This window comes from Lepidochelys olivacea (assembly GCF_965140295.1).
Source record: "Lepidochelys olivacea isolate rLepOli2 genome assembly, chromosome: 20".
NCBI classification, from domain to species: domain Eukaryota; kingdom Metazoa; phylum Chordata; order Testudines; family Cheloniidae; genus Lepidochelys; species Lepidochelys olivacea.
In genome coordinates, this window is record NC_140430.1 from 20700566 (window position 1) to 20728417 (window position 27852).

Consider the following 27852-nt stretch of genomic DNA (forward strand, 5'->3'; position numbering starts at 1 on the left):
GGTGACCCACGTCCCCCACAGCTGGGCCCCGGGGGCAGACGCAGATGGAGCAGAACCAATTGGATAAAGTCCTGGAAGCATCAGCAGACCTGGGGCAGGCAGGTCTGGTGTGACTTCCTGGCCTGAAGTGGGGGGGATGGGGGCTGGTTTCTGATCTCAGTCGCCCCAGGGGCCTATGGGAGCTGCCCATGCTGCCCCCAGCACTGTGTGTTCAGCTGGGCCAGGCAGGGGCCACGTCCCCCCTCCTATCCCCCACGTCTGCACCAGCTGGTTCCCCACCCCCTGCCCACCACTCGCTGCTTGCCAAGGCCCTTCCGAGCTCTACCCCTCCTGACTCACCCACCCTTCCCCTGCATTGGGTCCATGAACCCCACCTGCAGACACCCCCCAAGCCTTCCCCCAGCCCCCCTCGGAAAGCGGGGAACACTCGAGATCAGGCCCTAACTGCCCTGATTGAATCCAGACTGACACCAGCGCCGGGCCCAGGCGTCCAACTGGAGTGGGTTTTACCGGCAGGACACGTTTACCGAGGCATGTGGCTGAGGTTGATTTGATCAGCCCCGCCCCAGGCTGCGCTGCGGCTGGGAAGCCGGGAGCCCCAGGGCCAGGCAGGGAGTGCTGAAATATGGGGCCTGTCTGGCGTGTGAGCTGCAGCGAGCGCCCCGGCTCGGAGCGCCCCTGCCAGCAGCCATGGGAGCCGTAACTGGGAGCAGGTGGTGGGGACGATCAGCCTGGGGGCTGTTCTTCACGGCTGCGTCCTGGCAGCCGGGTGTAATGAGGATTGGGGTTTCTGAGGCTACCTGTGTTGATGGGGGGGACGATTGGTTTAGTCGTGCTGCGGGGGCTGGCGCCCGGGTGAGGAGGTTTAAGGGGGGGTGTTGTTGCAGGGCGGCACTTGAGGAATAGGGTTGGTTGGCTCAGCCCCCAAAGCACCTAGAGACCCTACAATAACAAACCAGCACACGGACCTCTGCATGACCCTCCATTACCATACGGGTGAATGCAGCTGCTCCTGATTGACCCTATGCTAACGAAACACTATAGGGGTCTGCGCACCCTAGGATAACAAGCCAGCGCCCAGCTCCGCCCACCCCAACGATAACAAACCGGCGCCCGGCTCTGGCCACCCCAACGATAACAAACCAGGGCCTCTCTCCGCGAGGAGACCAGCTTGATGATGACAACTCCCACCAGCTCAGTGGCTTCTTGGTGAAATAGCCCTGGGGACCGGTGCCCCAGGGTCTCTGATGGCCCCGGGACCTGGCACCCCAGCCTTTAGAGGTTTCTACCTCCATCCCGGAGGCCACCTGTCCTCCTGGCGTGGGTGACGCCAGCCATGGCTACTGTGAGAATGGTGGTCTGCCCCCACCCTGACTCTGGTCTGGTCCTGCCCTGACTCTGAATGCCTAGTGCCAAGGCTCTGTCTGGCCAGCTGGCTTGTCTGGGAGGCAGGGGAGAGTCAGCCCCTGGGTTAAATCCCACAGGGTTGTGGCTCTGGCACGGCACCTTCCTTGCCAGGTGAGTCCTGAAAGGTGGGTGTGTGTGTGGGGAGTCAGGGACGTGTCCCTTCTGCCCCTGCCCCGGTGTCCCTGCGAGAGTCACACTCAGGGCAGCTCCCCATCTCACAGCAATGGGCTCAGGCTCTCTGCAGACCCAGGCAGACATTGTGGCCTCACATGTCCTCCCATCCTCCGGGCAACAAAATGGCAGGTGACGTTCAATGTTGATAAATGCAAAGTGATGCACGTTGGGAAACATCATCCCAACTGTACACATAGAATGACGGGATCTGAATTAGCTGTTACCACTCAAGAGGGAGATCTTGGCGTCATTGTGGAGAGTTCTCTGAAAACATCCGCTCAGTGTTCAGCGGCCGTTAAAAAAGCGAACAGAATGTCGGGAATCATTAAGCCAGGGATAGATCATAAGACAGAAAATGTCACATTGCCTCTATAGAAATCCATGGTACAAATCCAGTATTCATCCTTGAATCCTGCGTGCAGACGTGGTCACGCCATCGCAAAAGAGATCTAGTGGAATTGGAAAAGGTTCAGAAAAGATCAACAGAAATGATCAGGGGGATGGAACGGCTTCTGTATGAGGAGAGGTTAATAAGACTGGGAATTTTCAGCTTGGAAAAGAGACAACTAAGGGGGAATATGACAGAGGTCTGTAAATTCATGCCTGGTGTGGAGACAGTGAATAAGGAAGTGTTATTGACTCCTCCTCATAACGCAATCACTGGGGTCACCCAATGAAATGAATAGGCAGCAGCTTTAAAACAAACAAAAGGAAGTATTTCTTCACACAACGCACAGTCAACCTGTGGAACTCCTTGCCAGAGGATGTTGTGATGGCTAAGACTATATCAGGGTTCAAAAAAGAACTAGATAAGTTCCTAGAGGGCAGGTCCATCAATGGCTGTGAGCCAGGATGGGCAGGGATGGTTTCCCTAGCCCCTGTTTGCCAGAAGCTGGGAATGGGTGACAGGGGATGGATCACTGGGCGATTCCCTGTTCTGTTCATTTCCTCTGGGGCACCTGGCACTGGCCACTGTCAGAAGACAGGACACTGGGCTGGAGGGACCTACTCTGACCCAGGATGGCTGTTCTGATGTTCTTTAAAGTTTTCCTTTGCAAACTACGAGGGCTGGAAACGTAATTCTGTACGTTTGGTGGATGAATGTCGCGAGGCTGCTCTCACGCACTGATGCCAGGTGCTGGGCCCAGGTTTCAGTGCAGAGCTATAACCCAGCCCTGCCCCCCATGCCCACTGGTTCCCAGGGAAAAGCCAAGTCCTGGGTTTCAAGCAAGCAGGAGTGCCTGAAATTACAGTGCTGCCTCCCTCCTCCTGGCGCATTGTCCTATGATGGGGGTGACTGATGCAGGGTCCCTGACCAATGCAAAGGGGGCAGCTGCTATGGGGAGGGATGGGAAGAGACCAGCAGCTGAGCATCCCCGCAGCAGACGTCAGGGAGCCGCTCGCTGGCGGTGGGGAGATGGCCGCCTGCCATGGCTAGTGCGGCAGGGCAGGACGCCTGGGTTCTCTTCCCAGCTCTGGCACGGGGGACGGTCCTTGCCCTGAGGACACAGGTTGCCAGAGCTGGTGCCTCGTGGCCCAGTGGGAGTGCAAATGTGCCAGTGTGGGGAGCTGGGAGCCGCTCGGCCAGGCCTGTGGCTGGGCACGGGGCCAGGGTGGGATGTGGCACCTGCGGCGAGATGGCCGGTTCTAGGAGCAGGGCTGCGCCGTGGGGATGCAGGAGGGTTTGGGCTGAGTCTCCCTGCAAGCAGTTGGGGGGCAGCCTATCAGCTCCTGTCCAGCAAGGGGGAGGCCAGAGGGGTCTTTCTCCGGCGGCCTGGAGAGCTGGCTCAGCCTGAGGGATGTCTCTGAACGTAGTGAGCTACTTCGGAAGGTGCTGCAGGTCAGAACCGAGGTGTGGGGGCAGCCCGGGCTGGGGCAGCCGGGGGCTGCGGGCTGGAATTGAGGGACACCAGCAGAGCTGGGGGGAGCCCGGGACTGTGGGCTGGTCTCATAACCTGAGCCCTTGATCTGATGGAGCCTCGCAGGTCTCGGAGCCAGCACTTCCGCCCACGGGCCTGGAGCGGAGCCGAGGGGCAGGGACCAATCTCCACTGCTCTTCTGGGGGCAGACAGCGGCGCAGGGGGCTTTGGAATCCAAATGTCTGGTTCCTCCCTGTGTCCTGGCACATCGCTGCTGTCAGCATCCCTCCCCCCACCCCTCCAGCCTGGCATCCACTGGCCTGGTACCACCCTGGGCTCCCTCTCTGGCTCAGTGATCACAGCTAACGAGATGCCAATCGGTGGAGGCCAAACGAAGCGAGTCCAGCTTATGGTCCTGCCAGTCAATTAGCGCCCAGCAGTAAGTGATGCGCTGGGGTGGGGGCCCGGAGCAGCCGGGCTCTGCCTGCCCAAGACACAAGGCAAAGGGGGACCCCAATCCGACAGGACCCCAGGGGGAGTGGCCAGGCGTGTGATGCAGGCCCTGGGCCGGGACTCGGAGATCTGGGGTGGCCACCCATCTCTGCCACCGACTCCCTGGGGTGTCCGTGGGTGAGTCACTAATCCTGCCCTGCCTCCCGGCGGTGCTGTGTGGATAAAAGCCCCTGGACTGTGTCTGGGAAGGTGGCACCCTGGGGAGCTGTCTCTGGTGCTGACTAAGGCCCAGCAGAGGCTGCTGGGATCTGCCCAGAATCACCAGGGCTCGGAGCCCCGTTCCAAGCAGGCAGGTTCCCGCAGCCTCAGCTCTTCCCCCGCTGACTCTGTGCCCCCATCTCTCTCGCAGGGTCCAGGTGGCGTTTTACATCAACGAAAACACCTTCAAGGAGCGGCTGAAACTCTTCTTCATCAAGAACCAGCGCTCCAGTGAGTCGCTCTGGCCGCCCTGAGTCCTGGGAGGGGTTTTGGGGGGCGGCCCGGTGCAGAGTCTGGGATGGCTAGGGCAGGGCGTGGCCAGCCCGCGGTGATGGACGGTTCTGTGGGTCTTCAGCTGCCGGGGCCCCAAACAGGATCTGCCTGGGCCACAGGGGATGGGACTGAAACACAGCTCGGAGCCCCCGGGAACCTCCTGTTTCTCCCCTCTGGCCCCATCAACTCCCTCGCCTCATGGGCGTTACTCTGTCTTTCTTGGTGCCCAGCTAGCTCTAGCTTCACCATAAGATGTGGGCTTGAGGCAGGGATCCCTGGGTGTGATCCAGGACTCCTGGGTTTATCCCCAACTCTGGGAGTGGTTAGAGCAGTGGGGGAAGAGGGGAGGCAGGGACTCCTGGGTTCTATCTAACTCTGGGAAGGAGTGTGGTGTCTAGCGGTCAGAGCAGGGAGGACTGGGCGTCAGGACTCCTGGGTTCCCTTGTAGGGAGTGGGGTGGAGGCTCTGCCCTTGCAGTCCGTGCTGACCCCAGTGTGGCCCGTGGGGCACTGCCAGTCTCATCCCCCGTGTGTGTTTCAGGTTTGCGGGTGCGTCTGTTTAACTTCTCTCTCAAGCTGCTCAGCTGCCTCCTGTACATCATCCGGGTGCTGCTGGATGACCCCCAGGAGGCCCGAGGGGGCTGGTGAGTGAGGCCCCCCGTCCCGGCTGTGACTAGCTCAGAGCCCCCCAGCTGAGGGCAGCCAGTAGAGACAGGCAGCACCATGCCGGGAACCGCACAGAAAGGGTGGGGTGGGCACGGGCGCCCCATGGGCAGACCCCACATGCCTCGTTACCCAGAATGCTCTCTGCCACGGGCACCACCTGGTTTGCTGGTTCGGCCCGGGGCGCCAGTCACTCCCCCCGGCCAGGAACATGCCGCCTGCACGTGCAGGGCAGGAGAGGCTGTCTGAGCAACCTCGGCATGGAGATCACAGCGGGCACTCTGGGGTGGGGGGCAGAAACCAGGGCCGGCCCGGTGACTGGCCTCCGCCTCCGGGGAGAGATGGCCAGGGGCTCAGAAGTCTGTCTGTCTGTCTGTCTCCTTCTGCTTTTCCAGCTGGGGCTGCCCCAGGCAAAACCACTCTGCTCACCACCTGCATAAATTTGACTGGTAAGTGTCCGGAGACGCCGAGCTGGCTGGGCCAGGGCTGGGGAGCTCTGGAGCGTGCCCTCAATGTGTCTTTTCTCTTCCAGGACTCCGATTATCTGGGTGAATAGGCCTCTGCCCCTCTGGGGGCTTCAGGTGAGTGGGGGTGTCCAGGGGGAGCAGCAGGAGGCTGGAGCGCATGGGGGTTAGTGACTTGTGGGTGCCTAGGAGTCTGTGTCCCAGTATTGGGGGGGTTGCCTTGGGGGTGTGATGGACACATGGAGGGACCCCTGCCACTGGGAGGGTACTGAGCTGGTCACAGGGGTTATCAAGGGAGGTGGCGTGTCTGCAATTTCACCAGCCTCTTTCCTCCCAAAGGATCCCAGGGGTTGCTTCTCTGGGCGCTGAAATGCAGCTGGCTCTGGGGTGGGATGCAGCTGCTGTATAACAGCCACGCAGCAGCGCCACACAGGGATCGCTCACCCAGCACAGACATGCAGCCACCTCTGGGGTGGGGCATGGTCACCTGGCAAAGTTTAACAGCCACTGGGCAGATGGTGCCCAACAGCTTAGGGCAATACAAGGGGCAAGGGAACCAATCTGACCCGAAGAGCAGAAGCCAGGAAGGCCCAGGACTCCGAAGCCCCAGCCGGCCTGGGGGTGGGGGTGGGGGTGGAGAAAGCAGCGGCAGCCTTGACGTGAAATATCTGCCCTCTGGCCAAGGGCCCAGGGGATCATTACGGCTACGGATGGACTCCGTGACTTCCAAAGACCTCCGTGGATCAGCACCGGAGGCTGGGAGCTGCAGGGTCCCGCCTGATGCAGCGAGGCCCCCAAACTCCCTGCCGCCATGGGCAGCAGGGGGATCCCCGCAGCTCCCCAGCGCCACGGGCGGCAGGGGGACCCTCAGGTGGTGGAGCTCCCAGCCACCCCGCGGCTGCCCAGTTCCTGCCCATTTTATCACAGGCAGTTTTAGTAAAAGTCAGGGATGGGTCACGGGCGCCGTGAATACCCATGACACAATCTTAGCCTCAATCCTGGGGCCTGCTGGACCGCCGGCTGCTTGGCAGGAGCTGGGGTCCCCTCCCAGTCCCTTGCGATGGCCCGAGGCCCTGCGCTGGTGGGGAAAGATCTGGGCTCCCTGTGGGGCTATCAGCGTCATTCCCTTACTGACCCCCCCTGTGTCCCCCACCCCCAGGTGCTGGTGGCTTTGATCAGTTTCCTGGAGACGATGCTGCTGGTGTATCTCGGCTACAAGGTATAACCGGGGGGCAGGGGCAGGGGGTGGGGGGCTTCTCCGTGCAAATCGCCTTGGCCTGAACCAACTCCCCTGCCCCGCAGTGGGCCCCGGGGGCAGGAATCCCTGGCACTGGACTCTCTTTGGGAGGCGGGTACCGCAGCTGCCTCCCCTCTGACGCCCTCCCGGGATCTCTGCCTTTCTGCTGCTATCACCTGCTACAGCAGGGGGGTCCCTCTGAACAAGACAGGGGGGGCAGACTCTGCCCAGGTGTAAATCAATAGACCCACCCTGGTTTACCCCAGCTCAGGATCTGGCCCTCGGGGTTCCAGCCCATCCCCAATCCCCCAATACGTGGGAACTCGCCCCCAGCCCGGGGCAGCTGGCAGACACCCCTGGAGTGATGAGCTCTTTGGCGGGGGGGATGGGCAGAGAGGGGGCAGGGAGGGACCATTCCCTGGTGATGGGGGGAGTGGGGCTGAGACTGGAGGGGAGAGGCTGAAGCCGGGGGTGGGGGGGCAGGGTAGATGTATTTAATGCCCCCCCAAGTCTTGTTATTGACAAGGCCAGTTCTCCGCCCAGGTGGCTTCGGGGGGTGGTGTTCCCAGATCTTTCCCCTTCGTTTCTTTTAACGACCTCCCCGCTTTGAGCAGTAACATGAAAGCTGTGGGACCAGGGGGGAGACAAGCACCGTGGAGCCCCCCCACTCCCCCCCGCTTTACAACAGACTTTGGTAATTTGGTGAAAGACTGATAGAGCCGTGTAGAGAGGACCTCGGGAAACTGCTCATCCTGCACCCCCCAGCTCAGCTGGTCCCCTGAATCCCGACCCCCAGCCCCCCATTAGCCTAGCCCAGGGCAGCCGATGCCCCTCCATCCTGAGTGAACTGGGGATGAGGGGCAGGAGGATCAGTTACTGTTTGTTCCCGCTGGGAGGGTCTTGGGTTCTGATTTCCTCTCCCCCGTCGCCAGGGGAACTTGTGGGAGCAGGTTCTGCGGGTTCCCTTCATGCTGGAGATGATGAACACGGCACCTTTCCTCATCACGGTGAGTCTGAGCCAGGGGCCCCCTCCCCATCCCCCCTTCCCCCACTATATCCCCTGCCCCACTAACCCCCTTCCCCCACTACACCCCCAGACTCTGCCCCAAAAGATCCCACCGCTCCCGCTAACCTCTCCATCCCATTCTCCCCACCAACCACCCCATCCCAGCCCAACCCTTATCTCGCTGCTTCCCTCAAAACCCCCCTCGTTCCATCACCCCCACACCTTGGCATGTTGCTGTCCTAGGACAGGGGCCCATGGTGGCAGAAGTGGGATCCCTACAAGACACCATCCCCTCCCCCGCCCTGACCAGACCTCAGCCTCCTACATCCAGCAAATAACAGGGCAGGGCAGATTCCTGCTGCTGGGAGGGGTCTGTCCTGTGCTGGGGGGGGGGCTCTGCCCCCCCACTGCTAACCTCCCCCCGGCCCCTCCTCTGCTCAGGTGTTCTGGCCCCCGCTGCGCAATCTCTTCATCCCGGTGTTCCTGAACTGCTGGCTGGCCAAGCACGCCCTGGAGAACATGATTGTGAGTCTCAAGGCTGGGGAAGGGGGGGCTCACCCAGGGGTGGGGGACACGGCTCTGGCCCCCCTCCCCCCTTGCCTCTGTGCTGGCCCTTCTCAGACAGACCCATCCCAGCTGAGTGGCAAAAGGCTCCCTGGCCCCGTCCTGCAGGGCCCCTGGGGGACAGTTGTGCCCCCCCCCCACCCCCGGGGCACACTCCATGCCAATGAGCAGCACCCAGTGTACCCGCTGGGCCTGGGATTTCTGCTGCTGTCCCAGGTGTGCCGGGCTCAGTGTGCGTGCGTGGGTTGCCTGCCGGGGCTGGGAGGGGACGGCAGCGCCTGGCCCCTCAGCGCCCCCCCAGCCCCCGCCTCTCGTCCCAGCAGAACGATCTCCACCGCGCCATCCAGCGGACGCACTCTGCCATGTTTAACCAGGTCCTGATTCTGGTCTGCACCCTGGTCTGCCTGATGTTCACCTGGTGAGTGGGGCCCAGGCAGCGGGGGCTGGGAGGGGTCCCGGGGAGCTGGGGCCGGGGTGAGTGGAGGCAGGATCCTGCCTCGCCTGCTGGGGCCCTGCCCCTCCCCAGCTGCAGGGACAACGCTCAGACCAGCTGGGCTGGGGAAGGGGCAACGCTGAGGTTGGCTCAAGTTCAGGGCCTGAGCGCAGCCCCCCTGGTGGCCCTATTGGCCCCGAGCGCCGGGCTTTGAAGGAGCAAAGGTTCTGGGCTCAGCGGCGTCCCTGGGGGCCGGTGGGGCGTGGGTGGAGCTGGGCTGGCAGGGGCAGGTCAGTGGCAGCACCATGGACAGCAGCCCAGCTGGGCCTTTTCCGCCTGCCCCTTGGGCCTGGAGACTTGAACCCCCAGAGCCACCCAGGCTGAGCCACCCCAGAGCCACCCAGGCTGTGCCCCCGCCCGCCTGCCAAGGTCAGCGTGGGGATGCCCCTCCCCGCCCTGTTGCGTTGCTGCTGCCAGCTCTGAGGCGGGGCACGTCACTCGCCAGCGATCCCGATGATCCTGGCTGTGACGCTGACCGGTGGCTCCCCCCCAGCATCTGTGGGATCCAGCACCTGGAGCGCGCAGGCAACAACCTCACCCTCTTCGACTCACTCTACTTCTGCATCGTCACCTTCTCCACCGTGGGCTTCGGGGACGTCACCCCCAAGATCTGGCCCTCCCAGCTGCTGGTCGTCATCATGATCTGCGTGGCGCTCATTGTGCTGCCCATCCAGGTGAGCTGCAGGCAGGCGGGAGGCTGCCCAGACGGGCAGGGGTGGGTGGGAAGAGCGGGACCTGCGGGTCGGGTCACTCCCGAACTCTTGGGGAGTAACACGGGGGGCACCTGGCCTCCACGGGGAGCCAATGGTTACTGACGGGCTCCTCAGTCCAGCAGCCAAGGTCGAGCCGGCTTCAGCGGCTGGAGGGTGAAGCTGGCCGAGTTCCAGCTGGCCACACGGTGCCGATGTTTGCCAGGGAGGGGAATGAACCCGGGGGCGCGGTGGGGTCTCTGTCCCTGGCGGCTCTGAGCTCAGGCTCTGCTCGGGGCCAGCCAGGAATGAGCTCAGGGCCGTCCTGCACTGGGCAGGGGTCAGACCAGGTCCTTCTGGCTGTGGCATCTCGGGAAGAAACAATGACTCCGGCCGGGGTGGGCCCTGGACTCCTCAGAAGCAGGGTCCAGCCACTTGGGGTGACAGGGGGGCAGGTCAGTGCGGCGGGTGGGAGAGAATCCAGAGGGGGAAAGCTGGAGCCAGGGAGGCAGCCGAGCTCTCTCCGCAGGCCAGGAGGGGCGACCTGCCTTTCCACTGCCTTTTCGCAGCTCCAGCCCCGGGGCGCTCCTTCCTAGGCCCACTGCACATCGGGCCCGCTGAGCTCCCTTGCCCTGGTGTAGACAGCACGCAGCTCCAGTGGGGTCACCCCAGATCAACCCCGGAGGGGAACTGCCCCCGGTGCTTCCGGCACCATTGCATTTGGGCCCAGAGACAGGAGGCAAATTCCAGAATCCACCGAGTCAGATCCCCAGCTGGCATCAGTGGCCTTCGCTCCACTGGCTACATATGCATTGCGTGTGGCTGCGTGTTTGCATTGTGTGTCCATGGTCCCGGCCAGGGCTGGAGGGCGCCGGGTACTTCCCACCCGTCTCCTTGCCCTGGAGCTGGCGTGTGGGGAGCCCCGCCTGGTGGCTTGGCAGCAGCTGGCCTCACATGGTGACGGGGGCGGGCGAGGACACGAAGTGCTGGCTCCTGCCGTCTGTCAGCTCCGGGAGAGGTGGATTAGAGCTCCCAGGGCCAGGAACAGCCAGTTTTTGGGGAGCCCGGAGCCTGGTGAGAGCCGCAGGGCCCCCTGCCCCATCCCCGCAGGCAAGGGACCTGGGGATGCCCCAGTGCAAGGCAGGAGACAGGGCCCCCCAGACAGGCTGCCGGCTTTTCCTGGTGCTGAAGGTCTAGTGGGGGGATAAAGATGGAGCTGGGGGGGGGGTCGCCCCTCTAGCAGGAGGGAGGGGGCAGGGCCCTTGCTCCACCCCACAGGGACCTGCAGCAGCTGGGATTCCGCCCCCCCATCACTCTGTCCATGCAGCTTCCTGCCTCCTCAGCCCCAGGGAACAGACCCCCCTCCTGAGAAGTGGCCTGCCAGCTCCTCTGCCTCCCCATTACCCCCCACGCTCACTCCCAGCCCCAGAGGTACCACCCCACTGGCAGGCTGCCAGGCCCAGGGACTCTCAGTGCACGCGTTCCCCGCCAGGAAGGAGTGGGATCCCAGCCCAAGGGGGCTAACCCAGCTGGCAGCAGCCACGGGCCCAGCCCACCCCCTGGCGCTGGCATGACCGGGCCCAGAGCAGAATGGGGGGCGGGAACCCAGAGCAAATTCATGGTATGGGCCTGCTTCCAGCCCGTGCACCATACACGAGGACCCCTCACCTGGCACCGAGATGCAGCCACCTCTGGGGTGGAGTGTGGGGGCTGTTTATACAGGGATCCCTCGCCCAGTGCTGAGGTACCCTCACATTGCTCCTAGCTGCACACCACCTGCTGAGCACCCCTCCCTGCAGTCCAGCGCCCCCCACCGAGCCCCCGCCCCTCTCCCCACAGCCCAGAGCCCCCTGCCAAGCCCTTGCCCCGCTCCCCGCAGCCCAGTGCCCCCCGCTGAGCCCCCATCCTGCTCCCTCCAGCACCCCCGGCTGAGCCCCCGCCCTCTCCCCACAGCCCAGCTCTCCCTGCCGAGCCCTTGCCCCTCTCCCCGCAGCCCAGAGCCGCCCGGCAAGCCCCTGCCCCTCTCCCCACAGACCAGCGCCCCCCACTGAGCCACTGTCCCGCTCCCTCCAGTGCCCCCCGCCGAGTCCCCGCCCCACCCCCTGCAGCCCAGTGCCCCGCCGAGCCCCTGCCCCTCTCCCCACAGTCCAGGGCCCCCTGCCGAGCCCCTGCCCTGCTCCCTGCAGCCCAGGGCCCCCCGCAGCCCAGCGCCCCCTGCCGAGCCCCCACCCTGCTCCCTGCAGCCCAGGGCCCCCCGCAGCCCAGCGCCCCCTGCCGAGCCCCCGTCCTGCTCTGGGTGGCACAGTGCCCCCTAGCGCTGCACTGGGGCCAGCAGCAGCTCGGAGGGGCGCGCGCCCCCTAAGGCCGGCTCCCCACCCTCTCTCGCAGTTCGAGCAGCTGGCCTTCCTATGGATGGAGCGCCAGAAGTCAGGGGGCAACTACAGCCGGTACCGGGCACAGACGGAGAAGCACGTGGTGCTGTGCGTGAGCTCCCTCAAGATCGACCTGCTCATGGACTTCCTCAACGAGTTCTACGCCCACCCCCGCCTGCAGGTGAGAGGGGGCGGGGCGCCAGGCTGCGGGGGGCACGGGGGGGCTAAGGAGCTCACCCTGCATTCTGCAGCCCCCCCAGACACCGATGGTGCCAGCTGCTCTGGGGGCGATGGCATGCTGACGCTCCTGACGTCCCAGCTCTGCACAGACATTGTCCCCGGCCAGGATCGTGGGGGCAGGACAGGGTTCGGGGGGTCAGCTTGGGGCTTGGGGGGCAGGACAGGGCTTGGGGGGTCAGCATGGGGCTTGGGGGGCAGGACAGGGCTTGGGGGGCTCAGCATGGAGCTAGGGGGGCAGGACAGGGCTTGGGGGGCTCAGCATGGAGCTTGGGGGGCAGAACAGGATTCGGGAGATCAGTGTGGGACTTGGGGCACAGGACAGGGCTTGGGGGGTCAGTGTGAGGCTTGGGGGCAAGGCAGGGTTTTGAGGGATCAGCATGGGGCTTGGGGGAAGATTTGGACATGAAAATCTGGGGGTCCAGTTCAGGTTTTGGGGGGTTCAGTGCAATGTTGGGGGGGTGAATGTTCGCTCCCACACTCTCTGCACACTCTGGTCTGTCCCTTCCCCACCGCCCCCCCACCGCCTGCCAGCATGCTCACTCCTTGTCAAATCAGGAGCAACGCCCTCAACTAACAGAATGGGTGATTTGCATATTCATATATGCAAATGAGACACCCCCACAGACTACTGCACTGTGTCATGCATGGCCTTTGTGCCTGGCATAGCCTAAGTGGGAGGAGGGCAGAGGGAACAGAGCGACCCATTTTATCTCCCTTGCCCAGGAATCGAACAAGCAGCTGGGCTCGGGGGGGGGGAGGGGGGAGGCATAGGTGGGGCAGCTGACTCAATGCCCCCCTCCCCACTCCAGGAAAAACATGCTTTGGAAGCTCTCAGGGCCCGATCCTGGGTTCTCAGGATAAATTGAGGGTAACCACTGTAAGTAGACAAAGGGGAAACCGAGGCACGGAGAGGGGCGGTGCTTTACTCCAGAGTGTGGAGCCAGGAGTAGAAGCCAGGAGTCCCGATGCCGGCGTCATGCCCTGTATGGAGCGCTGTTGGCTCTGTGCTGCTTTATGGGCGGGGGAGGGGGCAGACCCTGGGTACCCCTGGCAGAGGGGCCGGTGCCCTACCAGATAGTTAGTTACTGTTGCTGCCCGCTCGCGGGGCGCTCCTCCACCACAGGGCTGGAGGTTGCAGGCTCAGACCCAGCCCGGGGCTGGTGTGGGGCAGGGGGCATCTGTAACGAGGCTGGTTCTGGTGGGACCCAACTGAGAGGTGCCAAGTCAGGACACATTGCTGAGAGCAGGGCAGGGCTTTTGCAAACTAAGGCAAACCAAACCCACCAGCCAGCGAGGACTTGGGTCTCACCCCACGGGCTAACCACAAGTCAGGCCGGCAATGCCCTCAGACGCGCCCGTTTCCCAGGATCCCCACCAGCGCCGCTCGCTGTGGGGACGCACGGTTATGAAAACCAATTCGCCAGTAAAAGAAAGACGGTTCTCCCGATCCAACGGACCAAGCCCCAGACCCCGGGACAAGTCAGCTCTTACCCACAAATCACGCTGTTGCCGATCCTTTAGCATCTAAAAGCTAAAGGTTTATTGATCAAAGGAAACCGAGGTTGGTGAGAGCCAGCACTGGTGAAATGGAATCAGTCCCATCCAGTAACGGCCAAGTTCTCGGGTCAGGCTTGTAGCAGGGATGGAATAAGCGGCAGGTTCAAATCCAGGCTCTGGAGAACGTCCCCAGCTGGGAGGGGTCCTTTGGTCCCGGGTTCAGAGCTTCCGTGTGTAGCAAGGTCCCTCCAGAGGTGAGCAGCAGGACAGACGACCAGGTGGAGGAGCTGCAGTAGCTTTGTATAGTCTCCTGCCAGGTGGCCTCTGCTTTCTTTGTCCCAAGGACAAGCTGCCCAGCCCATGGCCTGGAAACACCTCAGAGTTCGGTCCATGGGCAGGTCCCTGCCTGCCCGGCTGAGTCCCCAGGCGTGTCTGCCTTCTCGCAGTGGGACAGTTGTGTCGCTGATGGTCCTTACTGGGCCATCCAGCAGGCTGGGCGGAGCTGACCCCAACGTGTCTGGGGCGTCCCCCGGAAGCAGAGCGCAGGTTTGAGCTACAGACAGTACAGAGTCAATACTGATAACTTCAAATTCAAAACAGATACACGCACCCAGACAGCACAGTCCTAACCAGCCAACCATCACCTCGTCTTAGACACCTCATTTGACCCCCTTTATACACGTTTTGATGCCACTACTGGACCTCGGTTGCAACAATGATCTACACGGTCCCAGTTCACATCAGGAACATCACAGCATCGACCCCCATAGAGTGAAGCTCTGGACCCCCACCCTGTGCTGCAGCAGAAAGAGCTGGGCACTGTGGGCACAAGGGGGCGCTGAGCCCTGATCCCAGCTGGGGAGGTGCAGGGGAACGGCGCTGTGCGGGGAGGGGGAAGGGCTGTTCCAGGGGGCCCCGATGGGCTGGTGCCTTGGCACTGTTCTGCGGCCATGTGGGTGCGGGGGGTCTGGCCTAGCAATGCGCGTTGCACCCTCCCTGGATGCGGGGGCTGCCCATTGCTGTGCAGGGCTCAGAGGGGCTCAGCGGGCAGGCGAAGGGCTGGCGTAGCCCAGGGCTGGAGCTCTCCGCTCCCTGAACCCTCCGGACCCCATGGAAGGGTGCGGGGAGGGGAAAGGGAAACTGGGAGGGAGCGGGTGGGGTGGGGGTGGTGGATGGAGGGGGGTGGCCATAGTGGGATGGGGACTGGCGGGGGGGGGGGGGCTAGCCCAGGGGGCGGGCCGTGCCGGGGAGGTGTAGGTATCTGGCACAGGGGGCTGGCCATGCTGGATAGAGGCTGGTATGGGGGGGCTGGCCCAGGGGGCGGGCCGTGCCGGGGAGGTGTAGGAACCTGGCACAGGGGGCTGGCTGTACTGGGATATGGGGGGGCTGGCCATGCTGGCATAGGGGGGCTAGCCCAGGGGGCGGGCCGGGCCAGGGAGGTGTAGGTACCTGGCACAGGGGGCTGTCCATGCTGGGATAGAGGCTGGTATGGGGGGGCTGGCCCAGGGGGCAGGCCGGGCCGGGGAGGTGTAGGTACCTGGCACAGGGGGCTGGCCATGCTGGGATAGAGGCTGGTATGGGGGGGCTGGCCCAGGGGGCAGGCCGGGCCGGGGAGGTGTAGGTACCTGGCACAGGGGGCTGGCCATGCTGGGATAGAGGCTGGTATGGGGGGGCTGGCCCAGAGGGCAGGCCGGGCCGGGGAGGTGTAGGTACCTGGCACAGGGGGCTGGCCATGCTGGGATAGAGGCTGGTATGGGGGGGCTGGCCCAGGGAGCAGGCCGGGCCGGGGAGGTGTAGGTACCTGGCACAGGGGGCTGGCTGTACTGGGATATGGGGGGGCTGGCCATGCTGGCATAGGGGGGCTGGCCCGGGGGGCCGGCCGTGGGGGTGGCATAGAGGGCTGGCCTTGCCCTGACCATGCCCCGCGACTCCCCGGCAGGACTACTATGTGGTGATCCTGTGCCCCACGGAGATGGACGTGGCGGTGCGGCGGGTGCTGCAGATCCCGCTCTGGTCCCAGCGCGTCATCTTCCTGCAGGGCTCGGCCCTCAAGGACCAGGACCTCATGCGGGCCAAGTGAGTGCCAGCCAGGCGGGGCTGCCCCATGCCTCGGGGGCCCTTCCTCCCATCCCCGTCGGCCAATGACAGAGGGAATCGATGGAACTGGCCAGTGGGGTCAGAAAATCTTGGCCACCCCCCCCCAGCCAGCTGGTGGACCCATAGGGGGGGCCCTGCCCCACCCTGTCTGTGAAGGGAGGGGTGCCAGGGCAGGGAGCTGGCCTTGTCTGTGATGGGGAAGCAAGGGGTCCAGTCCCATCCTGTCTCCAGCCACTTTGCTCCCCACAGCTAATCTGTGGTCTAAGCTGCCCCGCTGGGGTCTGGTTTCCTGCTAATCCCCGTCTCTTCTCCCCACACTAAAGGATGGATGACGCAGAGGCCTGCTTTATCCTCAGCAACCGCTTCGAGGGGGACCGGATCGCTGCGGTAGGTGCCACGCATAGATATCCCGCCCTGCGGGCCACCCAGCCGGACCCAGCACAGGGTTAAAGATAGTACCGGGGGAGGGGTATTTATTACAGGGTAGCACCCAGACACCCCAACCAAGATCAGGGCCCTGTCATGCTGGGCACTGCCCAGACCCCGACCAAGATCAGGGCCCCGTCGTGCTGGGCACTGCCCAGACCCTGACCGAGATCGGGGCCCCGTCGTGCCGGGCACTGCCCAGACCCCGGCCGAGATCGGGGCCCCGTCGTGCCGGGCGCTGCCCAGACCCCAGCCGAGATCGGGGCCCCGTCGTGCTGGATGCTGGGCCAACAGCTCTCCTGCAGTGGCTTCTGGGATACGAGCTGGCAGGGGCCTTGTTGTCCGGGTCTCCATCCTCCGCAGGGACCCCACCTGGGCAGGCTGAGACCCCCTGGTGCAGGGCAGCGGGAAGCAGCTGCCAGGCTGTCTGCATTTCCCAGCCATGGCGCCCTGCGTGGGACGCTGTGTCCACGCCAGGCCGATTGGGTCTCTGGGGACCACGCTGCGCAGCAGGGTGCTGGGGGCTGTGGGGAGGCACTGGGGGGAGGCGTGATCCCTCCTGGCACCCGGGGGGCTGGGGGAAACGTGAGGGGGCTGGCCTGGCTGTGACACTCTGCCCCATCTTGCCCACCCCCCCAGGATCATCAGACCATCCTGAGGGCCTGGGCGGTCAAGGACTTTGCCCCCAACTGCCCCCTGTACGTGCAGATCCTCAAACCCGAGAACAAGTTCCACATCAAATTCGCAGGTGAGGTGCCCCCACATGGCCCCCGCTGTCCTGTCTCTGCCTCCACTGTGCCCCTGGCACCCTCTCCTGCCCCTGCCCCATGCTCCTGCAGGGATCGGCAACGGGGGAGAGGAGAGAGATGGGGGATGTCTATGGGGATGGGGGGATGGAGGGTTGGCTGGATAGAGGGTTATGAATGAGGGTGGATAAGAGGGGAGATGGGGATGTATATGGGGATGGAGGGATGGATCAGGCGGGGGGTAGATGAATAGAGCAGACACAGTGGATGGGGATGGAGGAAGGGATCAGGCAGGGGGTAGATGAATAGAGCAGACAGAGGAGTGGACGGGGATGGACGGAGAGCTAGAGAAGGAGGGAAGGTGGTCGGGTGGCTGGGTGGACGGAGAGCTGGCAGAGGCAGGATGATAGGCGGATGGAGGGAAGAAGGAAGGGACGGATGAAGGAAGCAAGCAGCTGGGGGAGTAGGCCCAGCTCCTCCGGGGCAGCCTCGGCCCTGGCTCCCAGCCCGTGTGCGCCTCTCTCTGCAGATCACGTGGTCTGCGAAGAAGAATTCAAGTACGCCATGTTGGCTCTGAACTGTGTGTGTCCAGCCACTTCCACCCTCATCACGCTGCTGATCCACACCTCGCGGGGACAGTGAGTAGCGGTGCCCGTCGCTGGCTGACCGCCCCCAGCTGGGGCTGCACTAGACCCAGCAGCGCTGCCTGGTCTGCACAGAGCCTGAGCCAGTCGCTTTCGGGCTGGGGGGAACCCACCCAGTGCATCCCAGTGGGGTGTTGATTCTCAGCCCCACTGCTCTGGGGGTCCTGCCAATCACACCCCAGCAACAGGTCTCTCCACCCACCCTGGGGTCAGTACTCTTCTGGGAGGGAAGGCAGTCAAGGGGGGGGTGGGACCAGGGAGCCCCACAGCACTTCCTCCTGCCCTGGAGACCTCCTGTGCCCCCCCACAGCAGCACTGAGAAAGAAGGGGGGCAGGAGCCAGTGCCAGGGTGGGGGAGGAAACAGCATTAGGTGCATTGGGGGAGGCAGGAGTCAGCAGCAGGGTGGGGGAGACCAGCCCCAGCCACATCTGCCTGAGTGTGCAGAGAGCCTGAGCCGATTGCCAGGGTGGGGGATGGTGGGGTGGCAGGGATGGGGTCGGTTGTCATTTGCCCCTTGGTGCCTTTGGACAGAACCACCCCCATGGAGCCCTTCAAGCCGCGGCCAGGCCCCTGGCAGCCCCTGTCCAGGTGAGTCTGGGCTGGGGCCTGGGTGGGTGACGTGCTGCGGGGGGAGGGGACGCACTTGCCTCTGGGTCACGGGCCAGGAGGAGACGTTGGGGCCCCTCGTCCTGGGGCCGACCCCCGGCTGGAGCCCCCGCATCCAGAGCCAGGCGAGCAGCAGAGGGAGGGGCCCCAACCCTGCCCAGCTCTGGGACATCCCCCCCTGCGTTCTGTGAATGGCTGGAGCCCCGTGGACTTTCCCTGCCGTGACCCAGGCACCAGCGACACCGGGGGTGAGTCCACAGGCCAGGGCTCCCCTCCCTCCTGGGCGGGGGTCGGGGGAGGGCCCCCCCCCCGACCCCAGGGCTGTGATGCACATGGGGGGCGTCTCTCCCTCCTCAGGGACGGCCCCGCCTCCCCGGAGCAATGGCAGAGGATGTACAGCCGCTGCTCGGCCAACGAGGTCTACCACGTCCGGCTGGGGGACAGCAAGTTCCTGGGCCAATACCAGGGCAAGAGCTTCACCTACGCCTCCTTCCACGTCCACAAGAGGTGCGCGGGGCCGGGGGAGGGCGGCTCCATGTGCCGCGTGTGCACCGCCGCATGCCGGCACGCTGGCGTACCCTTGCACATGCCCGCACACGTGTATGCTCGTGCCCATGTTCACACACGTGCTCGTACACTTGTGCCCATGCTTACACACATTGGCATACCCTTCCAGGTGCTTGCACGCAGGTGGGCAAGCTCACGCCCTGGTGCACATGCTCACACACATTGATTGGTGCATACCCTTGCACATGCTCGCACATGTCCTTGTACACTCATGCACACACTTACAGACATTGGCACACTCTTCTGTGTGCTTGCACACACTTACACACGTACACTTGTGCCCCACCTGCAGACACACATTTGCATGCCCTTGCACGTGCGCAGACATCCTCGCCCACACGCACCCCTGTGCACGCGCATGATCCAGCTTGCGCGTGGTCTCTGTTCATGAGCACACTTACACCCAGCCAGGCCTGCACGCCTATTGCACCCCCAGGAGCTCCGAGCTGGCTTGCACACGCCTCCCTCCACCAGCTCTGCAGGGCTGAGCCCCCTCCCGGGGGACCCAGGCGCTGACCCCGGCTGCCCCGGCAGGTACGGGGTGTGCCTGATCGGCGTGTGCCGGGAGGACAAGAACAACATCCTGCTGAACCCGGGGCCCTGCCACATCCTGGCCTCCTCCGACACCTGCTTCTACATCAACATCTCCAAGGAGGAGAACTCGGCCTTCATCTTCCGCCAGCAGGAGCATCTGCGCCCGAGCCGGCTGCCCACCCCGGCCTACCCCGGCCTGACACGCCTGCCCGTGCACAGCGTCATCGCCAGCATGGGTGAGCCCCGCCCGTCACCCACCCCGGCCGGCCCCTCACACCTCTCCGGCCAATCGCCCCCCGGCACGCAGCCCGCCCGTTCCCCACCAATCCCCCGCTGGCTCGTCACCCTGCTGCAGCCAATCGGAACTCAGCACCGAGCCCCAGCTTTCTCCCCTCGTCCCCTGCCGGCCTGTCAGGTCTCAGCCAATCACCGCCCGGCATGGGACTCCCCCCAGAGTGCCCCACCAATCCCCAGCCGGCCCTTCACCCCTCCTCAGCCAGTCATTATTGAGTATGGGGCCCTGCCAAACTCCCACCAATCTCCAGCTGGCTTGTCATACTACCCCAGCCAATCACCATCCAGCACTGGGCCACACTCTCCCTTATTAATTCCCACTTGCCCTTCACACTTCCCCAGCCAATCATCACTCAGCATGGGGCCCACCAATCCCCAGCCAGCCCTTTGCACTGCCGCAGCCAATCCCCACCCAGCACAGGCCCAGCTGCCTGCTCTCCGAAGCAGGGGGGCAGGGCACCAGGTGGCTGGTGGGGCGGGGCCCAGCTGGGGGCCGGGTTCCAGTCCAGCCCAGCTGGGTGGCATCATGTGATACGAGTTTGCTGGGGCTCAGCCTGCCCCCACTCGGGGGGCGTGTCACAGAATCGGCCCCAGATGCCCCCCTGCAGGCTGGGGGAGGCACGTGGGGGCAGCCGGGACGGCTGGGCTCAGGGTCCTGCCCCCGCCCGAGAGTGCCCTGACCCGCCTGCCCCCCGGCCGTGCAGGGACGGTGGCCATGGACCTGCCGGACTCTGGCAGCAGCCCGGACAGCGTGGGCGGGACCACGCTGGGCCTGCCGGGCGACCCGGCGGGCACTGAGAAGTGCCGCAGCATTGCCCCCGTCCTGGAGGTGGTGGACGCCATCCCCAGCCCCGCCTTCGACCTGCTGAGCGACCAGTCGGAGGACGAGGCCACCCATTCTGACGGCTCCGCAGCCGCCTCCGGCACGTAAGGACCTGCCCGCCCGTGCCTGCCACGGGGCCCTGTGTGACGTGGCTCGAGCTGGGGGGGTCTCAGCATCCTGACTGGCCCCGTCCACGGAGAGGCCACGGGGACGGAGGGGAGTGGGGCACGTAGGGACCTGCCTCTGGGGCACGCCTGGTGCTGCCCCCGCGAATTCAGGCCTGGACCTGCAGCGCCCCTTGCAGGGTCCCGATGGGAAAAAATGTTTATAGCAGTGGGGAGGGAGGTGGCTGTCCGTGGGTCGGAAGCCGCAATCCCCCAATGCCCACATGCTCCCCCCCCGGTATGGGAGACCCCAGGGGGGTTTGCCAATGACAGCATGTGCGCGTGTCTCCAGGCACGTGAGCGTGCGGTGTGGGGTACACGAGGGACCCCCGAGAGTTAAGGGCTGCCCAGAGCACAGACAGACACCCATGCTCTGTGGCACTAACCCAGCTGGAAGGAGCTGCCCGGCTTGGCGGGATGTCTGTGTATCCTGCTTAGCTCCAATGTGCCCTGCTTGGCGCTTTGGGGCTATGAGGAGCGAGGCCCCCCAAAGGCCTGGCCTCCCCCTCTCCCTGCCCCCCAGCTCCTCCTTCCCCCTCTCTCTTGGTCTTCCAGCTGGGTAAAGGGTTACCCCACCAACTCCCCCTACATCGGCAGCTCCCCCGCCCTCTGCCACCTGGTCCAGGAGAAGATCCCCTTCTGCTGCCTGCGGCTGGACAAGGTACCACCAGGGCTGGGCAAGACGCCCACGGGGGCGATGCCAAAGGGCCCTGGGCTGGGCCCCCAGCACCATCCCAGGGGCCCCTGCCCTGCCCCAGTGACCCCCTGGGGCCACCCCAGGGACACATGGCTGGCCCCCCTAAGAGGCTGCAGGTGAGAGGGCACAAGTGAGCAAAGGATGATACAACTCCCCCACCAATTTATAGATCCAGGAAGGAACAGGGAGGGGATCACCCCCCCACCTCAGCCCCCAGGTCTCCAGCTGGGGATCAGAGGGAAATGGGGGGATGGGTCACGCCCCCTCTGGGCTGGGGGATTGGTGGGGTTTAACCCCTGCCGTGCTGGCACCCCAGAAGCCAGCTGTACCCCCAGCCAAGTCAGATCCCTGGGGGGTCCCCGGCGCCGGTCTCAGCCCTGGCAGGGAATGAGGGGGGGTTGTCCCCCCGGTGAACCCCGCTTGCCTCTGCAGAGCTGCCACCACTACCCGTACGAGGACGCCCGCGCCTACCACTTCCAGAACAAGCTCATCATTGTCTCGGCTGAGAGAGCCGGCAACGGGCTGTACAACTTCATCGTGCCGCTGCGGGCCTACTACCGGCCCCGCAAGGAGCTCAACCCCATCGTGCTGCTGCTGGAGAACATGTGAGGGACCTGCCCCGGGTAAAGGGGTCGGGGAGGGGGCCACCAGGGCACAGGCATGGGCTGGGGGAAAGGGGGAGCTGTCAGGGACAGACAGCGGGTGCTGGGCTCGCCGGCACACCACTGGGTATTGGGCAGAGGGAGTGGGACAGGGACATGTGGGGGTACAGGCCGTGGGGCGGGGGCAGAGGCTGGGGGGTGGGGGTGGAGTAATGCAGACTGGGTGGGAGCAGGGATACGCCCCTCCCCCTGTCTGCCCCTCCACTGCCGTCCCCCGTTTCCCTTGCAGGCCAGAGACCCATTTCCTGGAGGCCATTTGCTGGTTCCCCCTGGTCTATTACATGGTGGGCTCCATCGATAAGTGAGTAGGTGCTGCACGGGGCAGACCGGGGCAAGGGCTGGGGCAGACCCAGGAGGGAGGGAGGCGGAACCACTCGTCCCCTCTGGATTTCCGGCCACGCTTGCTTTGGCCCTGGGCTCTGGGGCACGGTCCCGGGCTCAGCTGGGGGGCCGGTGGCGTGGGCCAGCTCGGCCCCCTCCCGCCTGCCCCCATCCGGTTGGCGTCGTGGTGCCCTGTGCCCTCACCCCCCTCTAATTCGGGTAGCTTTGGAGGCCCCCAGGGGTGCAAGCCAGTGGGGGGGGGTGTGGGGCAGGGCGGCGCTGCCTGGCACAACAGCTGACCCCCCCGCCCCCCAGCCTGGACGACCTGCTGCACTGCGGTGTGACCTTTGCTGCCAGCATGGTGGTCGTGGACAAGGAGAGCTCCATGATCGCGGACGAGGACTACATGGCCGATGCCAAAACCATCGTCAACGTCCAGACGCTGTTCAGGTATGGGGCCGGGGGAGCCAGGATGCCTGGGGTCCCTCCCCGGCGCTGGGAGGGGAGCGGGGTCCCGTGGTTAGAGCAGGGGGTGGGGGCTGGGCTCAGGAGTCCGTCTGACCCCGTCTTTGTGCCCGGGGCAGGCTGTTCCCAGGCCTGAACATCATCACCGAGCTGACGCACCCGGCCAACATGCGCTTCATGCAGTTCAAGGCCAAGGATCGCCACGCGCTGGCCCTGTCCAAGCTGGAGAAGGTACGGCCTGGCCGGCCCCGCGCTGCCCCCCTGTATCTCCCTGTCCCCCGCTGTGCCCTGGCCCGCTGCACCCCACTCACTCGCTCTCTGTCCCCACAGAAGGAGCGGGAGAACGGCTCCAACCTGGTGTTCATGTTCCGCCTACCTTTCGCTGCAGGGAAGGTGTTCAGCGTCAGCATGCTAGACACACTACTCTACCAGGTACCCCAGGGACCCCCTGCCCTTGGGGACACCCCTCCCTCCCCCAGGGACCCTCCCTCCCCACCCCCAGCAACCCTCCTCCAACTCCCAGGGACCCTCCCCGGGGGACCTTCCCTCCCTGCCCCCAGGGACCCTCCTTGGGGAAATCCCCTGTCCCTGGGGACCCCTCTTCCTGCCCCTGGGGACCCTCCCTGGGGTTATCTGAACAGGTGATCTGCTCGATCCCTCCAATCCTTGACCCTGGGAGCCAGCCTTACTCTGCTCTGCTATGAGAACCCCGCTCCTGGGCTGTTCACGCACAGCCTCTGGCATGTCGGCTGCTCCTTGGATTGTGCAACCAAATGACACTGGCCAATATCTCCAGCCCCGGACACAACCCTAGGAACCTTGGTCCAGTTATGCTGCTGGACACTGCAAGCTTCCATGAGTTTGTCAATTTAACAAAGAAATGGAGATGTACCAGGCTTGTTCTCCCAAGGGAAGTCTCTGACACGCTTCAAACCAACCGCACTGCTTCAGGTAGAATAAACAGATTTATTAACTACAAAGATAGATTTTAAGTGATTATAAGTCAAGGCACAACAAGTCAGATTTGGTCAAATGAAATAAAAGCAAAACTCATTCTAAGATGATCTTAACACTTCCAATGTTGTTACAAACTGAGATGCTTCTCACCACAGGCTGGTGGTTGCCCTTCAGCCAGGCTCTCCCCTTTGATCAGCGCTTCAGTCACTTGGTGGTGGTGTCTGTCGATGGAGGTGGGAGAGCGAGGAAGAGCCTGGCAAACATCTCTTCCTTTTATCACGTTCTTTCTTCCCTCCCTTCCCCACTTCAGGGTCAGGGGAGCATTACCTCATTGCAGTCCCTGACTGACCAAAGGAAGGGCGGTGACTCACTCCAGAGTCCAACAGATCCTTTGTTGCTGCCTAGACTAGTGTCCTTTCTGCCTGTGAGGCTGGGCTGGGTTTGTCCCATACATGCCCTGATGAGGTGTGAACTGCCCCTCTGCTCTTAGAGAGTTTTGCCTGGCCCTGTTTTAAGCCATGAGGGCACATTTTTCAGCCTCATAACTATATACATGAAATTACAACCTATAACAACAATTACTATAACAACTGCTCAGTGCATCATGAGCCTTCCGAAGACACCCGACATGACAACCTTTGGATTGGATACCACACAATCATTTTACAAGGATGAACATGGGGGTGCAGGGTGTTCCCACGAGGTACAGAGCATCACACATCTCCCCTCAGTTTACTGCAAGAGGGTTAGTCACTGACTAGCTCGAAGGCAGTTTGTGTTATAGTTCTCTTGGCATCCAGCTATTATGGCCATGAGGCAGCGTGCCTCAGTCTCCCCTTTCACACACAGCAAACCAGGTTTGTTATGGTTTCTCTGCTGTGGTATGCTTTGAATCTGATTACATGTATTAACTGAGAACTAGCGTTCCCATAAGGTTTAACATCCGTGTCAAAATTCTTATCCCCAAAACTTAACATTAATACCAAACATTTTATCACAGATGGACGTTTACAGGTATCTTTATGATACCACGCCCTCTGTTCAGATAGTCTGGTTTGAGGTCAGTTTTTTCATTACCCATGGTGTCCTTTGACTCTCTCCCATGGAATCAGTCACTGGCTTTTCCTTCCCTCCAGTGTTCCCCTCTGTGCGGGCTCTTAATTTAATCATGTTTCTGGAGTTTTGGTGCCTCAGGGTCTGGCAAGGTAGGTGTTCAGGGGGATCCTGCACATTGGCTGGCCCTTTGGGGAGTGGTCTCCCAACCCCAGGACTGTACACATGCAGAAAATCCAGCTTCCCTTTTGGGGTTACCGAGTGTTTCCCCCTCCAGCACTGAGTCCTTCCCTGCCCCCTAGACTAGAGGGCTGTGATCCGTGCTCTCTGGGCTAGGTGTGTTTACCCTTCAATCAGATTCACCTTTTCCCCACAGCTCTCCCACCAAACGACCACCTTGCAACTTCCAGGTCTCAAATCCTCTGTTCTCACAGGCATTGGAGCTGCATCCATCAGTTTCGCTATCAGGGTAGGAACTCTTATCAAGGATTTCTGGTATTACATACAGGCCTGTTGAAGGCAGTCAGATATTCAGCAATACCATCGTCCTCACTGAATGCAGGACATAAGTGTTCCCACTTGTGGATTTTTGGCGTGATGGGAGTCGTTGGGGTCGGGAGGTTCTGGTTCTGCTTCTCTAGCAGGTCCAGTTGGTGTTTTTGCTCGCTCTCTCTTTCTTCTCTCTCTCTCTTTCTCTTTCTTTTATCTCCAGTTCTTTCAGTTGCAATAATCTCTGGTGCTCCCGCTCCTTGTCTGCAATCTCAGGCTAAAAAGCTCCAACTTCGCAATCGCTTCACTGCTTTCACTCATTTTCCTGCTTTTCTGTTCCAACTTCCCTTTCCCGAAATACTCAAACAGAAAATAACAAACCTCTGACCTCCTCCTGACTGTTCTTAACCACTGCGCTTAAGACTCACTTAAAATCACAAATATCAGTGCTTAAAGTGTGAACTTCATTTGGAGTAACAAGCTGCACATACACCCTGCTTGCTCTGCCACTGTGACGTCCCCCTCTGGTGTTATCCGGACCGGTGATCTGCTCGGTCACTCCAGTTCTTGACCCTGGGAGCCAGCCTTACCCTGCTCTGCTGTGAGGACCCCCACTCCTGGGCTGTTCACACACAGCCTCTGGCATGGAAGCTGCTCCTTGGATTGTGCAACCGAATGACACTGGCCAATATCTCCAGCCCTGGACACAACCCTAGGAACCTTGGTCTTGCAGTGTCCAGTTATGCTGCTGGACGCTGCAAGCTTCTATGAGTTCATCAATTTAACAAAGAAATTGAGATGTACCAGGCTTGTTTTCCCAAGGGGAGCCTCTGACACGCTTCAAACCAACCGCACTGCTTCAGGTAGAAAAAACAAACAGGATAAACATGGGGGTGTAGGGTATTCCCACGAGGTACAGAACATCACCCCCCCCCATCCACAGGGACCTCCCCTCCCTGTCCCTGCGGACCCCCCAAGGGACCTCCCCTCCCTGCCCCCAGGTACCCTCCCTGGGGACACCCACTATTCCCTGCTACTGGGAGCCCCGCCCCCCCATGCCCAGCCCTGCATCCCCTTGTCTCTTTCTCTACCAGGTAACCCCCCCAATCCTGCCCCCACCATACCTGGGACGTACCAGCCTCCCCCCTCTGTGTGGGATGTGCCAGCCTGTCCCCATGTGGGACGTCCCAGCCCCCCTCACCCCACCATAGGACATGCCAGCCTGCAGCCCTGGCAGGGGCAGCCCAGAGTCTGCTGTGCTGGGTCCAGGGGCCAGGCTGGCCTCACCAATCTGCACTGTGAGATCTGCTCCCATCCCCTCCTTGCTAGTAAGGGGAGATGGGGAATCGGGGGCAGGGGGTGGCCCAGAAAGCTCCCCGTTGACCCTCCCCCCTGTCCTGCAGTCGTTTGTGAAGGATTACATGATCTCCATCACTCGCCTGCTCCTGGGGCTCGACTCCATGCCAGGCTCCGGCTTCCTGTGCGCGGTGAGTACCCGGCCGGACGCTGCCTGGCACCTGCCCCTCACCCTGGCGTCTGGGCATCTGTGTCTGCATCCCTCTGCCTGCCTCTCACTTGTCCTGTACATCCCTCTGCTTTACACATCTGTCCGGCCAGTCATGCGTCTCCTCACATGGCCTTCTGTCTGTCCATCGGTCCCCTCACACAGCCCTCCATCCATCCGTCCCCACATGCAGTCTTCTGCCTGTCCAATGGGTGCCATTTAGGAAGGGCAGCGGGGGCTCTGGCTCCCCCTGAGTTTTGCACCTGAGGTCTGCTCACAGCGCTTGCCCTAGCCCCAGACAGACAGTTAACTGCACACAGGTAACTGCAAACAAACCAGGGAAATGCAGCCGAGATGGAGGGTACTATAAGGTGGGTGCATAACTGGTTGGAAAATCGTTCCCAGAGAGTAGTTATCCATGGTTCACAGACAGGCTGGAAGGGCAGAACGAGTGGGGTCCCGCAGGGATAGGTTCTGGGTCCGGTTCTATTCAATGTCTTCATCAATGATTTAGATGATCAATGGCATACAGAGTACGCTTATAAAGTTTGCGGACAATGCCAAGCTGGGAGGGGTTGCAAGTGCTTTGGAGGATGGAATTAAAATTCAGAATGATCTGGACAAACTGCAGAAATGGGCTAAAGTAAATAGGATGAAATGCAATAAGGACAAATGCAAAGTGCTCCACTTAGAAAGGAACAATCTTGCACACACACAAAATGGGAAATGACTGCCTAGGAAGGAGTCCTGTGGAAAGGGATCTGGGGGTCATAGTGGATCACAAGCTAAACATGAGTCAACAGTGTAACGCTGTTTCAAAAAAAGCAAACATCCTTCTGGGATGTATTAGCCGGAGTGTTGTAAGCAAGACACGAGAAGTCATTCTTCTGCTCTGCTCTGAGCTGATTCGGCCTCAACTGGAGTAGTGGGTCCAGTTCTGGGTGCCACATTTCAGGAAAGATGTGGACAAATTGGAGAAAGTCCAGAGAAGAGCAACAAAAATAATCAAAGGTCTAGAAAACATGACCTGTAAGGGAAGATGGAAAAAACTGGGTTTGTTTCATCTGGAGAAGAGAAGACTGAGAGGGGGCATGAGAATAGTTTTCAAGTACATAAAAGGTTGTTACAAGGAGGTAGGAGAAAAAATGTTCTTA

At 62.3% G+C, this 27852-nt stretch overlaps 1 protein-coding gene across 15 annotated transcripts in view; it reads left to right on the forward strand.

The window, feature by feature from the left end:
- LOC311510676 (potassium channel subfamily T member 2-like) overlaps nucleotides 1-27852 on the forward strand; it is a 42529-nt gene that overhangs the window by 4895 nt on the left and 9782 nt on the right. The window contains exons 2-28 of one of the 15 annotated variants that reach the window (XR_014709120.1): nucleotides 4303-4382; nucleotides 4965-5067; nucleotides 5482-5535; nucleotides 5619-5667; nucleotides 6710-6769; nucleotides 7720-7794; nucleotides 8235-8318; nucleotides 8678-8775; nucleotides 9344-9524; nucleotides 11928-12092; nucleotides 15588-15724; nucleotides 16069-16132; nucleotides 16811-16919; nucleotides 17447-17555; nucleotides 18094-18150; nucleotides 18526-18675; nucleotides 19270-19505; nucleotides 20268-20490; nucleotides 21106-21211; nucleotides 21680-21852; nucleotides 22139-22210; nucleotides 22546-22680; nucleotides 22815-22926; nucleotides 23026-23127; nucleotides 25082-25174; nucleotides 25759-26057; nucleotides 26598-26681. Coding sequence is in view for 14 of the 15 variants with exons in the window: in XM_084610531.1 (XP_084466657.1) it covers nucleotides 4303-4382; nucleotides 4965-5067; nucleotides 5482-5535; nucleotides 5619-5667; nucleotides 6710-6769; nucleotides 7720-7794; nucleotides 8235-8318; nucleotides 8678-8775; nucleotides 9344-9524; nucleotides 11928-12092; nucleotides 15588-15724; nucleotides 16069-16132; nucleotides 16811-16919; nucleotides 17447-17555; nucleotides 18094-18150; nucleotides 18526-18675; nucleotides 19270-19505; nucleotides 20268-20490; nucleotides 21106-21211; nucleotides 21680-21852; nucleotides 22139-22210; nucleotides 22546-22680; nucleotides 22815-22926; nucleotides 23026-23127; nucleotides 25082-25174; nucleotides 26598-26681 (2911 nt within the window). In the remaining variant the exon portion in view is untranslated. Of the gene's footprint in view, nucleotides 1-4302; nucleotides 4383-4964; nucleotides 5068-5481; nucleotides 5536-5618; nucleotides 5668-6709; nucleotides 6770-7719; nucleotides 7795-8234; nucleotides 8319-8677; nucleotides 8776-9343; nucleotides 9525-11927; nucleotides 12093-15587; nucleotides 15725-16068; nucleotides 16133-16810; nucleotides 16920-17446; nucleotides 17556-18093; nucleotides 18151-18525; nucleotides 18676-19269; nucleotides 19506-20267; nucleotides 20491-21105; nucleotides 21212-21679; nucleotides 21853-22138; nucleotides 22211-22545; nucleotides 22681-22814; nucleotides 22927-23025; nucleotides 23128-25081; nucleotides 25175-25563; nucleotides 26058-26597; nucleotides 26682-27852 lie in introns of those variants that run through there. The other 14 variants (XM_084610531.1, XM_084610538.1, XM_084610537.1 and 11 more) reach the window with 14 other exon arrangements.